This window comes from Leptodactylus fuscus, unplaced genomic scaffold (genome assembly GCF_031893055.1).
Source record: "Leptodactylus fuscus isolate aLepFus1 unplaced genomic scaffold, aLepFus1.hap2 HAP2_SCAFFOLD_140, whole genome shotgun sequence".
NCBI lineage: Eukaryota > Metazoa > Chordata > Amphibia > Anura > Leptodactylidae > Leptodactylus > Leptodactylus fuscus.
In genome coordinates this window covers 81,382-95,997 of record NW_027440162.1, presented here as the reverse complement: position 1 = coordinate 95,997, position 14,616 = coordinate 81,382, and the positions used below count along the sequence as shown (strand labels likewise).

The window sequence follows — 14,616 nt, the reverse complement described above, 5'->3', positions numbered from 1 at the left end:
TGTTGCCTCTTTGTGCCGCTCCCTCCCCCCTCCTTAGCCCTTGTGATTGTTGTCTGTCCAGCAGGGGGCGCTGTTGTCCCGTGTAGAGCTTTGGGGCACCTCCCTGCCGTGTCATGAGACCTGGTAATCTGAGGCCGTGGATTAGAACAACAGTGCGGCCTTTATGAGGGGTCGGGTGCCCTCCTGGCCCTCGTGCGGGGCTCGCCATGTATCACGTCCGGAAGAAACGACAAAATCCACAAAATCTCAAGATTTCTTTCTTTTATTAGAGAACATAAAAAAATGTGCAGTCCTATAAAAGCGTCTACGAGTCCTTGTCCTGTACATATATACAGCGCTCTCCCCGCAGGGCGCAGTCACTATCTCATATATCCAGTCTTCTATAAAATATACTCTATCATTTACATATATACAGAGCGCTACACTAGGGGGGCGGGGGCCCTCCGCGGGGGCCAATACTGTCACTGCCGCCGCCGCCGTCATCCACCATCTCATAGAGATTGCCAGGGGACAGGACGCAGATCCCTTCCGGCGAGATTCTGCTGAGAGATCCGCCCCTGCGCGGTACAGTCCTGCATCCGCTCGTGGTGCGGCCGCTGTGCACACCTTCATATGTTCTTTGGCTACAGATACGTATTGTGCGTCTACGTGGCGTTCTTTGGTCACCTGACTCGGCCATCCGTCAGTTGCTACATTTCCAGTATTATCGTATTTACAGCCGACGTTCCGGAATATTCCATCATAGTCCCGAGAGCAAAGAGTAAAGGCAGTAAGAGGCCGCAGAGCGCCAGCGCGACCGATCTGGGGGCAGCGTTGTGGGCCACGCTCTTCTGGACATCGGGAAGTGCCACCGCCGGGTCATCTGGAAATACAAGATCATGTCAGAGCCTTCATCTGGTACTCCTTAAGAATCAGACACCTTATACGACCCCCCCGCCCGCCCGCCCGCCCGCAGCTGCTCAGGGATGGACTGCGGCATCTGGTCCTGATTTTCATGGATTAAGGAGGATGGGCGGAAAACGAGAGACTGCGGTCCTCGGGGAGCGCTCCTATGGCCGGCTGCCCCAGTCTACGCTCGCTGGATTCTTACCTGCCACGGGGCGGGCCCTCGGAGTGTGTACATTAGTCGCCGGCTGTTGAGCTGTAAAGACAAGAGAAGAGAGATGAGCACCGGCTCCGCGGCCTACGACTCCGACAAGACCAGTCTGCCATGGTGGTGGCCGTAGACATGGCAAGAACATTAGCCAAGCCCGCTGATGTGGCAAGACCGACCGTAACGTGTATGGGGACGTGTCGACTCGGGCAATAGCTATCTCAACAAATAAGGATCAGGCTGTTGGATTTCAGCATGTCCAATCCCACGTGTCTGCCATGGTGGTGGCCATAGACAGAAGAATATTGTTGGCCAAGCCTGCTGATGTGGAGATTCCACCTAATGCGATGTCCGGACTGTTCTCCGGTGGTAGAGGTCAGGGACTAAGGATCAGGCTGTTGGATTAGATATGTCCAATCCTTCAGAAATGGGAGTCCACCCTCATACCCCGGGATCGTCTGCCCAGCATGGACGCCCACACCGGCCTGGTCAGTGACTTACTGGCTTTGCTGCCGACTTGGACCTTCAGCTTCATGCAGGACTCCCCGTGATGGTGGATGGGTTTAGCTGTAAGGATAAGAGGAGATGTCGTCAGAGCAGAAGACCCCCGGACGAGCCCCTGACACACAAGAGAGGACAATGTCCCGGCCGGACCCCTCCCCCAGTGTTTTCCTTTCTGCTGCAGGAGATTATTCATTGTCCTGATTTCTCAGGCTCGGAATCTGTCAGGAGAGACTTCTGGATCTGACAGGACACACCTAGGCCGCGTGTAGAGACAGGCCTGCCCCCCACCCGCTGCGTCCTGCCCGTGCATGTGCCGTCTCGGTGCCAGCAGGGACTTATCCCCAGAGCTGAGATTCCCATACAAAGACGGGGATTATAGGCTGGATCCCCCAAAACACAGCTGCGTCACAGCCAGAGGGGGGGCTCGTGTGGTCGCCTTGTGTGGGAAAGCAAGTCTCAGGATCGTCACCCCCCACCCAGGACAGATCCTAGTGTCTGACCGAGTGACACCCCCCAAACTCAGGACAGATCCCAGTGTCCTAGACCCTATGTGACCCCCCCACCCAGGACTGATCCCATTGTCTGACCAAGTCACAACCCCCCAAACTCAGGACAGATCCCAGTGTCCTAGACCCTATGTGACCCCCCACCCAGGACAGATCCCAGTGTCCTAGACCCTATGTGACCCCCCACCCAGGACGGATCCCAGTGTCCTAGACCCTATGTGACCCCCCACCCAGGACGGATCCCAGTGTCCTAGACCCTATGTGACCCCCCACCCAGGACGGATCCCAGTGTCCTAGACCCTATGTGACCCCCACCCAGGACGGATCCCAGTGTCCTAGACCCTATGTGACCCCCCACCCAGGACGGATCCCAGTGTCCTAGACCCTATGTGACCCCCCACCCAGGACAGATCCCAGTGTCTGACCAAGTCACACCCCCCAAACTCAGGACAGATCCCAGTGTCCTGGACCCTATGTGACCCCCCCACCCAGGACAGATCCCAGTGTCTAACCGAGTCACACACCCCGACCTAGGATACATTCCAGTATTCAAGCATGGTCACCCCATCACCCAGGATAGATCCCATCTTTTGTAGACCACGATCCCCCCACCCAGGACAGATCCCATTGTCTGACTGAGTCACCCCCCCCCAAACTCAGGACAGATCCCAGTGTCCTAGACCCTATGTGACCCCCACCCAGGACAGATCCCAGTGTCCTAGACCCTATGTGACCCCCCACACCCAGGACAGATCCCAGTGTCCTAGACCCTATGTGACCCCCCACCCAGGACAGATCCCAGTGTCCTAGACCCTATGTGACCCCCCACCCAGGACAGATCCCAGTGTCTAACCGAGTCACACACCCCCGACCTAGGATACCTTCCAGTATTCAAGCATGGTCACCCCATCACCCAGGATAGATCCCATCTTTGTAGACCACGATCCCCCCACCCAGGACAGATCCCATCTTTGTAGGCCACAATCCCCCCCCCCAGGACAGATCCCGGTGGTGACGTCTGACCCCGCTGTGGGCACTTACAGATATAGTAGTAGCTGTGCCCCTCCTTAAACTCCTTGCCCAGACTGAAGGCCGTGAACTTCTGAAGCTTCTCCCCGGAACTTGGTGGGGGCCGTTGAGATTTGAAGGGGTTGTTACACTCCCATCGGACCTGGTTCTTGGAGACGCGGCTTGCAGGTGACATATTCCTCATAGTCTACCAAGAACAGCGTGTATCTCTCCACGGTAGCGCCCCCCCTGCCGCTCCTCTTCGTAATGCGGGCACACGATATCTAGGGTAGTCTTTGAGTTGGACTTGTATGGTGTAGTCCGTCCAGAAGCTGCGGAGGGAGAGAGGAGACGGGAGGGATGGTTATTGGGACTGTGGAGGGTAACGACCTAAAACCGTACCCTGTGGTGATTGAGGGTGTGGAGGGTCACACGTCGCACTCTACATTAACCCTTTTAGCACCTTGGTGCTGATTGGTGGGCATTTGGTGTCGGTGATAACATTGTATTTCGAGGGGGGGCGTGCGACAACAAGTCAGCCGGGGGCCGGGGTGAGCGTCTGATCTCAGAGATGACGTGAGAATTGACTCGGCACCTGGAATTTTGGAGTGAGCACTTTCTGTTGACAAACATGGCTTCCTGCGGAGTGAACCGTGGCCCCGAGCCTGCAACGTGACCCCGGGCGATGAAAAGAGCTGATGTGTAATGATGAGTCAGCCGAGGCGGCCAGGTGAAGAGCGATCCCCAAAAAAACAGGAAGACACTGCGCCCCCGGTGCTCCGCTCTCCCGCCAGACATGCATGGGGTTAATGATGTTTATCACAGCGGCAGTGTCAGGTGGGAATATCTTGGCCCCGGCTGGAGTCTTGCGCAACGTGCGCAGGATGTCTCAGCCAATCTCACAGTCATACGTCTCGGAGGAGATAAGGCGAAGTTCTCCACCTCAGATTTTCCCGAAAACACAGCAGCGTCATTTCTCATCACAAGTCTACTATCCAGCTGGAGTGCGGGAAAGCTGGGTGACGGCCCTGCATGGTGTGTGTGGGCTAGATACTGCCCAGCCCCCTCTGGTGGGGGTAGAATGGAGTGTACACAGTGCGGCGGGGCACTGCTATTGTTATGGAGATGTGATAAGTACACAAAGGACTATACCCGACCCCCAGCCTGACCCGACACACGTCACACACATGCACCCCCCGCTGCGGGGGCGAACCATCCCCGCCACTGGGAGTCTGTGTATAGGTTCGGAGACACCTCTGACTAGTAGTAGGGGCGCCAAGGAGCCCCCCACAATGTCCTGTCCAGAGGTCCCGCACACTAAGCCCAGGGGTCATGAAGGGGCATCTGTATTTTTCGCAGTTTGTAAGTGACCTAAGTCCCTAGCCCCCCGCCCCCCCAGCCCCCTCGCTGTTTGGGTGCCCTGAAGCAATTATCAGGAATGAAAGGCGAGGGCCCTAATGGAGCGCAGCGTGTCCACGGTAATTCCTCCTAATTGTAGGGCGACACACACGGCTCTGCTATTCACTGCGGCGGCCATTCAGGGCCAGTCCTTTTATTGGGACCACACGGACGGCCGGGAAGGATGTGGCGAGTCCTCTGGATAAGGTGGGGTGGCCTCTGCCGAGTGTCCCCAGGACAAGAGGCTCTTTAGTGCGAGCAGAGCTGGCGCGGGGCGGGGGGCGTGAGCGCGGCGCAGGGTGTTGTGCTCAGCACGTAACCCTGAGTTAATCAGTTACTGGCCCCGATAGTGGGGCGGAGCGGCCCTGTGATTTTAGGCTGCGCTCCCGGGGCCACAAATCTCTGTTTGCTTTCAGTGAGAGGCGCATTGTGGCCGATGACTCCCTGTTTACAGCCCAGAGCATTGTCTGCGGACGGGGGGAGGGAGGGACGGACGGGAACAGGACGCCTTCTTAAAAAGTGAGGAGGTAGAAAGTGCTCGGCCCCGCAACGCAACCACGACGCCGCCTCCTCTTGTCTTTGGACTGACATCTGACAACAAGGAAAGTCGCAACGTTCTGACAACATTTCCCAAACCGCCACCCTGCGCCTCAGACATTGGGGCCCCGTCTGCTATCACCCCCCCCATACTGTGCACCCCGACTCTTCAGACATCACCCCCCTCCCCGTACCCCGACTCCTCAGACATTGGGGTCCCGTCTGCTGCTATCACCCCCCCATACTGTGCACCCCGACTCTTCAGAAATCACCCCCCTCCCCGTACCCTGACTCCTCAGACATTGGGGCCCCGTCTGATATCACCCCCCCATACTGTGCACCCCGACTCTTCAGACATCACCCCCCTCCCCGTACCCTGACTCCTCAGACATTGGGGCCCCGTCTGCTATCACCCCCCCATACTGTGCACCCCGACTCTTCAGAAATCACCCCCCTCCCCGTACCCCGACTCCTCAGACATTGGGGCCCCGTCTGCTGATATCACCCCCCCATACTGTGCACCCCGACTGTTCAGAAATCACCCCCCTCCCCGTACCCTGACTCCTCAGACATTGGGGCCCTGTCTGCTGATATCACCCCCCTCCCCCTACTGTGCACCCCAACTCCTCCGACGAAACCCCCCTCCTCATACCCCGACTCCTCAGACATTGGGGTCCCGTCTGCTGATATCACCCCCCCCCATACTGTGCACCCGACTCTTCAGACATCACCCCCCTCCCCGTACCCCGACTCCTCAGACATTGGGGCCCCGTCTGATATCACCCCCCCCCCCCCATACTGTGCACCCCGACTCTTCAGACATCACCCCCCTCTCCGTACCCCGACTCCTCAGACATTGGGGCCCCGTCTGCTGATATCCCCCCCCCCCATACTGTGCACCCCGACTCCTCCGACATCACCCCCCTCCCCGTACCCCGACTCCTCAGACATTGGGGCCCCGTCTGATATCACCCCCCCCCCATACTGTGCACCCCGACTCTTCAGACATCACCCCCCTCCCCGTACCCCGACTCCTCAGACATTGGGGCCCCGTCTGATATCACCCCCCCCCCATACTGTGCACCCCGACTCTTCAGACATCACCCCCCTCTCCGTACCCCGACTCCTCAGACATTGGGGCCCCGTCTGCTGATATCTCCCCCCCCCCATACTGTGCACCCCGACTCCTCCGACATCACCCCCCTCCCCGTACCCTGACTCCTCAGCCATTGGGGCCCAGTCTGATATCACCCCCCCCCCCATACTGTGCACCCAACTCTTCCGACATCACCCCCCTCCCTGTACCCTGACTCCTCAGCCATTGGGGCCCAGTCGGCTGATATACCCCCCCTTCCCTCCTGTGCACCCCGACTCCTCAGAGGCCATGTTGGGGGGTCCCTGCTGATAACTCTTGTTGGTGCTGCCTTTTCGGGGTACCTCCTGACGTGTTTTGGGTCAGTGGGGGGCAGGTTTGCGCCCGCTCACAAACTTTGCTCAGAGTTTATGAAACTGGAAATTCCACTTTTCACCCGGTAACCTGAGCCTGACGGGCAGATAAGCCCCCTCGCGGGGCTGCACCCCTGTGTAGGAGCCAAGTGTGAGGCCGGCGCTGCAGCTGTAGAGTGCAAGCTCCTGGGAGTTGCTGGGAATGTGCAGGCGGAGCGGCAGGGACGGGCGAGGCCGCAGCTTGTTTTGCCTGCGGATGGCTGCAGCAGCCCACAATACCAGTTGTTCTACCTGCCTATTAGTGACAGCCATACCTGGGCCACAGAGCTGACAACCAGCGACCCCCCCAACACACCGCCTGGCACCGAGCCCGCGAGTAATGGCCAGAGAGGAAGGAGGGGCTGCAGGCGGTGAGAAAGGAAAGGGCCCAAGGGGAGACTTCCGGAGACGCCTTCCTTAAAGGAAAAAACAAGGACTGGCAGCAAAGTGTCTGAACACCCCCCCCCCCCTACATAGTAATACCCCCCCCCCACATAGTAATACCCCCCCCCACTACATAGTAATACCCCCCCCCCACTACATAGTAATACCCCCCCACCACTACATAGTAATACCCCCCCACACTACATAGTAATACCCCCCCTCACACTACACAATAATACCCCCCACACTATATAGTAATACCCCCCCTCACACTACACAGTAATACCCCCCACACCTCACACTATATAATAATACCCCCCTCACACTACACAGTAATACCCCCCACACTACACAGTAATACCCCCCCTCACACTACATAGTAATACCCCCCCCTCACACTACATAGTAATACCCCCCCTCACACTACACAATAATACCCCCCCCCTCACACTACATAGTAACACCCCCCCCCCTCACACCACATAGTACTACTCCCCCCATCATCATTACTACAGTGTGACCCCATAGTACTACTCCCCCATCCTGTGACCCCATAGTACTACTCCCCCATCCTGTGACCCCATAGTACTACTCCCCCATCCTGTGTGTGACCCCATAGTACTACTCCCCCATCCTGTGTGTGACCCCATAGTACTACTCCCCCCATCATGTGACCCCATAGTACTACTCCCCCATCCTGTGACCCCATAGTACTACTCCCCCCATCATGTGACCCCATAGTACTACTCCCCCATCATGTGACCCCATAGTAATATTCCCCCCATCATGTGACCCCATAGTACTACTCCCCCCCATCATGTGACCCCATAGTACTACTCCCCCATCCTGTGTGTGACCCCGTAGTACTACTCCCCCATCCTGTGACCCCGTAGTACTACTCCCCCATCATGTGTACTATTACACTACACCCAGAGTGTCTTTGCTCTTCTGCATTAGTAAAGTGTTGATCTGCTGTATAATCCCCAGTACACAAATACAGAGCGGCTCCTCCGCAGGTGCACTGTCCTTGTACTGCTACAGAAGGGTAAGTATATCACTAGATCCCACAGTCCTCGTGTTTACTGCCCAGCGTGTCACTAGATCCCACAGTCCTCATGTTTACTATCTAGAGTGTCACTAGATCCCACAGTCCTTGTGTTTACTGCCCAGTATATCACTAGATCCCACAGTCCTTGTGTTTACTATCCAGCGTGTCACTAGATCCCACAGTCCTCGTGTTTACTGCCCAGTATATCACTAGATCCCACAGTCCTCGTGTTTACTGTCCAGTGTGTCACTAGATCCCACAGTCCTTGTATTTACTGCCCAGTGTGTCACTAGATCCCACAGTCCTTGTATTTACTGCCCAGCATGTCACTAGATCCCACAGTCCTCGTGTTTACTATCCAGCGTGTCACTAGATCCCACAGTCCTTGTATTTATAGCCCAGTGTGTCACTAGATCCCACAGTCCTTGTATTTATAGCCCAGTGTGTCACTAGATCCCACAGTCCTCGTGTTTTCTGCCCAGCATGTCACTAGATCTCACAGTCCTCGTGTTTACTATCCAGCGTGTCACTAGATCCCACAGTCCTTGTATTTATAGCCCAGTGTGTCACTAGATTCCACAGTCCTCTTGTTTACTGCCCAGCATGTCACTAGATCTCACAGTCCTCGTGTTTACTATCCAGCGTGTCACTAGATCCCACACTCCTTGTGTTTACTGCCCAGTATATAACTAGATCCCACAGTCCTCATGTTTACTGTCCAGTGTGTCACTAGATCCCACAGTCCTCGTGTTTACTGCCCAGTATATCACTAAATCCCACAGCCCTGGTGTTTACTATCCAGCGTGTTACTAGATCCCACAGTCCTCATGTTTACTATCCAGAGTGTCACTAGATCCCACAGTCCTCATGTTTACTATCCAGCGTGTCACTAGATCTCACAGTCCCCGTGTTTACTGCCCAGTATATCACTAGATCCCACAGTCCTCATGTTTACTGCCCAATGTGTTACTAGATCCCACAGTCCCGTGTTTACTGCCCAGTATTTCACTAGATCCCACTGTCCCCGTGTTTACTGACCAGTGTCACTAGATCCCACAGTCCTCGCGTTTACTATCCAGCGTGTCACTAGATCCCACAATCCTCGTGTTTACTATCCAGCGTGTCACTAGATCCCACAGTCCTTGTGTTTACTGCCCAGTGTGTCACTAGATCCCACAGTCCTCGCATTTACTATCCAGCGTGTCACTAGATCCCACAGTCCTTGTATTTACTGCCAGTGTCACTAGATCTCACAGTCCTTGTATTTACTGCCCAGTACATCACTAGATCCCACAGTCCTCGTGTTTACTGCCCAGTGTGTCACTAGATCCCACAATCCTCGTGCTTACTATCCAGCATGCCACTAGATCCCACAGTCCTTGTATTTACTGCCCAGTGTCACTAGATCCCACAGTCTCCGTGTTTTCTGTCCAGTATATCACTAGATCCCACAGTCCTTGTGTTTTCTGTCCAGTATATCACTAGATCCCACTGTCCTTGTGTTTTCTGTCCAGTATATCACTAGATCCCACTGTCCTTGTGTTTTCTGTCCAGTATATCACTAGATCCCACTGTCCTTGTGTTTTCTGTCCAGTATAATACTAGATCCCACAGTCCTCCTGTTTTCTGCCCAGTATATCACTAGATCCCACAGTCCTCCTGTTTTCTGCCCAGTATATCACTAGATCCCACAGTCCTCGTGTTTTCTGCCCAGTATATCACTAGATCCCACAGTCCTCGTGTTTTCTGTCCAGTATATCACTAGATCCCACAGTCCTCCTGTTTTCTGCCCAGTATATCACTAGATCCCACAGTCCTCCTGTTTTCTGCCCAGTATATCACTAGATCCCACAGTCCTCCTGTTTTCTGTCCAGTATATCTCTCGATCCCACAGTCCTCGTGTTTTCTGCCCAGTATATCACTAGATCCCACAGTCCTCGTGTTTTCTGCCCAGTATATCACTAGATCCCACAGTCCTCCTGTTTTCTGTCCAGTATATCACTAGAACCCACAGTCCTCGTGTTTTCTGTCCAGTATATCACTAGATCCCACAGTCCTCGTGTTTTCTGTCCAGTATATCACTAGATCCCACAGTCCTCGTGTTTTCTGTCCAGTATATCACTAGATCCCACAGTCCTCGTGTTTTCTGTCCAGTATATCACTAGATCCCACTGTCCTCGTGTTTTCTGCCCAGTATATCACTAGATCCCACAGCCCTCGTGTTTTCTGTCCAGTATATCACTAGATCCCACAGCCCTCGTGTTTTCTGTCCAGTATATCACTAGATCCCACTGTCCTCGTGTTTTCTGCCCAGTATATCACTAGATCCCACAGTCCTCGTGTTTTCTGTCCAGTATATCACTAGATCCCACAGTCCTTGTGTTTTCTGTCCAGTATATCACTAGATCCCACAGTCCTTGTGTTTTCTGTCCAGTATATCACTAGATCCCACTGTCCTCGTGTTTTCTGCCCAGTATATCACTAGATCCCACAGTCCTCCTGTTTTCTGTCCAGTATATCACTAGATCCCACAGTCCTCGTGTTTTCTGTCCAGTATATCACTAGATCCCACAGTCTCCGTGTTTTCTGTCCAGTATATCACTAGATCCCACAGTCCTCCTGTTTTCTTTCCAGTATATCACTAGATCCCACAGTCCTCCTGTTTTCTGTCCAGTATATCACTAGATCCCACAGTCTCCGTGTTTTCTGTCCAGTATATCACTAGATCCCACAGTCCTCCTGTTTTCTGTCCAGTATATCACTAGATCCCACAGTCCTCCTGTTTTCTGTCCAGTATATCACTAGATCCCACAGTCTCCGTGTTTTCTGTCCAGTATATCACTAGATCCCACAGTCCTCCTGTTTTCTGTCCAGTATATCACTAGATCCCACAGTCTCCGTGTTTTCTGTCCAGTATATCACTAGATCCCACAGTCCCCGTGTTCACCACTGATCACTAGCACAATGTCAGACAGGCTCAGACCAGTTGTGTGATGTCCGGGGCTGTCCATGACCCCTCACCCTCCACAGTCCCTGGACAATATCCCCTCTGTGAACTGCCCCTCCCCCAGGTAGTATATGGCAAGAGAATACCTGTATACTGGTGACAGGAGGGTGTTATATACTGTACATACGTATGACATCACACAATCCTAGTACAGCAGTGATGACATCACACAATCCTAGTACAGCAGTGATGACATCACATAGTCCTAGTACAGCAGTGATGACCTCACACAATCCTAGTACAGCAGTGATGACCTCACACACAGTCTTAGTACAGCAGTGATGACCTCACACACAGTCTTAGTACAGCAGTGATGACCTCACACACAGTCCGAGTACAGCAGTGATGACCTCACACACAGTCCGAGTACAGCAGTGATGACCTCACACACAGTCCGAGTACAGCAGTGATGACCTCACACACAGTCCGAGTACAGCAGTGATGACCTCACACACAGTCCGAGTACAGCAGTGATGACCTCACACACAGTCCTAGTACAGCAGTGATGACCTCACACATAGTCCTAGTCCAGCAGTGATGACCTCACACATAGTCCTAGTCCAGCAGTGATGACATCACACAGTCCGAGTACAGCAGTGATGACATCACACAGTCCGAGTACAGCAGTGATGACATCACACAGTCCTAGTACAGCAGTGATGACCTCACACATAGTCCTAGTCCAGCAGTGATGACCTCACACATAGTCCTAGTCCAGCAGTGATGACATCACACAGTCCGAGTACAGCAGTGATGACATCACACAGTCCGAGTACAGCAGTGATGACCTCACACATAGTCCTAGTCCAGCAGTGATGACCTCACACATAGTCCGAGTACAGCAGTGATGACCTCACACATAGTCCTAGTACAGCAGTGATGACCTCACACATAGTCCTAGTCCAGCAGTGATGACCTCACACATAGTCCGAGTACAGCAGTGATGACCTCACACATAGTCCTAGTACAGCAGTGATGACCTCACAGGACAGTATTGTAGAGTTTTGCCTTCCCGACACCTGATGAGTTATTGAGAGATCATGACTAAGAACCGGGGGCAGAGCCGCAGGTACCAGGAGCTGCAGAGCATTACCCCAATAGTACTGGGGCTGCAGAGCATTACTGCTGAGTCTTCCCACACTGCACAGTCCCCCTTACTGTCCAGGACAAGCAGAACATTACTTCTAGCACAGATCATTGCACAACACACTAGTACAGGATGGCATTAACACTGCAGAATATCACAACTTCACAAAACAGTGAGGACAGTGCACCCAGAGTCCTCAGACCCTGCAGAGCATTACACCCCTAGGAGGACAGTGCACCACCAGTAGTCCCTGCAGAGCATTCCCCCCAGGCGGACAGTGCACCACCCGTATTCCCTGCACAGTATTGCACCCCTATAAGGACAGTGCACCCCCAGTATTACCTGCAGAGCATTCCCCCAAAGCCCCCAACCCCTAGGAGGACAGTGCACCCACAGTAGTGACTGCACAATATTGCACCCCTAGTAGTCTCTGCAGAGTATTGCACCCCAATAAGGACATTGCTCCCCCAGTAGCCCCTGCAGAGTATTGCACCCCAATAAGGGCAGTGCACCCCCAGTAGCCTCTGCAGTGTATTGCACCCCTATAAGGACAGTGCACCCCCAGTAGTCCCTGCAGAGTATTGCACTCACCTCCTGTTGGTGCTGTTCCAGTACACGGTGTGTATATCGGAAGCCGCAGCCCAGGCGCAGAGTAAGAGCAGAATCCACCAAACACTCAGCTCCATGTCTGTACAGTGTCTGAGAGGGGGAGGAGGATTGTGCGGCTTATATACAGGCCCCGTCTACATGCTAATCAGGGGGTGGAAGCTTCTGTACGGCTCCGCCTCTATGGTAATAAAGGGGTGTGGCCCGCCGTCTCTTCACAGACGATCCCAGAATATCACCCGCATGTGCTGTAGTGACGTACAGAGGTATGTATACAGAGATATAGGGGACCCCCTCACTATACAGAGATATAGGGGACCCCCTCACTATACAGAGATATAGGGGACCCCCCCTCACTATACAGAGATATAGGGGACCCCCCTCACTATACAGAGATATAGGGGACCCCCCCTCACTATACAGAGATATAGGGGACCCCCCTCACTATACAGAGATATAGGGGACCCCCCTCACTATACAGAGATATAGGGGACCCCCCTCACTATACAGAGATATAGGGGACCCCCCCTCACTATACAGAGATATAGGGGACCCCCCCTCACTATACAGAGATATAGGGGACCCCCCTCACTATACAGAGATATAGGGGACCCCCCTCACTATACAGAGCTATAGGGGACCCCCCTCACTATACAGAGATATAGGGGACCCCCCCTCACTATACAGAGATATAGGGGACCCCCTCACTATACAGAGATATAGGGGACCCCCCCTCATTATACAGAGATATAGGGGACCCCCCCTCACTATACAGAGATATAGGGGACCCCCCCTCACTATACAGAGATATAGGGGACCCCCCTCACTATACAGAGATATAGGGGACCCCCCTCACTATACAGAGATATAGGAGACCCCCTCACTATACAGAGATATAGGACACCCCCCTCACTATACAGAGATATAGGGGACCCCCCTCACTATACAGAGATATAGGGGACCCCCCTCACTATACAGAGATATAGGGGACCCCCTCAGTATACAGAGATATAGGGGACCCCCCTCACTATACAGAAATATAGGGGACCCCCCTCACTATACAGAGATATAGGAGACCCCCCTCACTATACAGAGATATAGGGGACCCCCCTCACTATACAGAGATATAGGGGACCCCCCTCATTATACAGAAATATAGGGGACCCCCCTCACTATACAGAGATATAGGAGACCCCCTCACTATACAGAGATATAGGGGACCCCCCTCATTATACAGAGATATAGGGGACCCCCCTCACTATACAGAGATATAGGGGACCCCCTCACTATACAGAGATATAGGGGACCCCCTCACTATACAGAGATATAGGAGACCCCCCTCACTATACAGAGATATAGGGGACCCCCCTCACTATACAGAGATATAGGGGACCCCCCTCATTATACAGAGATATAGGGGACCCCCCTCACTATACAGAGATATAGGGGACCCCCCTCACTATACAGAGCTATAGGGGACCCCCCTCACTATACAGAGATATAGGGGACCCCCCCCTCACTATACAGAGATATAGGGGACCCCCTCACTATACAGAGATATAGGGGACCCCCCCTCATTATACAGAGATATAGGGGACCCCCCTCACTATACAGAGATATAGGGGACCCCCCCTCACTATACAGAGATATAGGGGACCCCCTCACTATACAGAGATATAGGGGACCCCCCTCACTATACAGAGATATAGGAGACCCCCTCACTATACAGAGATATAGGACACCCCCCTCACTATACAGAGATATAGGGGACCCCCTCACTATACAGAGATATAGGGGACCCCCCTCACTATACAGAGATATAGGGGACCCCCTCAGTATACAGAGATATAGGGGACCCCCCTCACTATACAGAAATATAGGGGACCCCCCTCACTATACAGAGATATAGGAGACCCCCTCACTATACAGAGATATAGGGGACCCCCCTCACTA

The 14,616-nt window shown here is 53.7% G+C and overlaps 1 protein-coding gene across 1 annotated transcript; it reads right to left on the bottom strand.

The window, feature by feature from the left end:
• Positions 1–283: 283 nt before the first annotated feature.
• On the bottom strand, positions 284–12,743 carry LOC142187213 (ephrin-A1-like). The gene is given in 8 exon segments (XM_075261467.1): positions 284–862; positions 1,091–1,141; positions 1,595–1,660; positions 3,145–3,289; positions 3,291–3,354; positions 3,356–3,399; positions 3,401–3,443; positions 12,649–12,743. Coding segments are annotated over 8 exon segments (681 nt in total). The 3' UTR covers positions 284–689.
• Between the last annotated feature and the right edge of the window lie 1,873 nt (positions 12,744–14,616).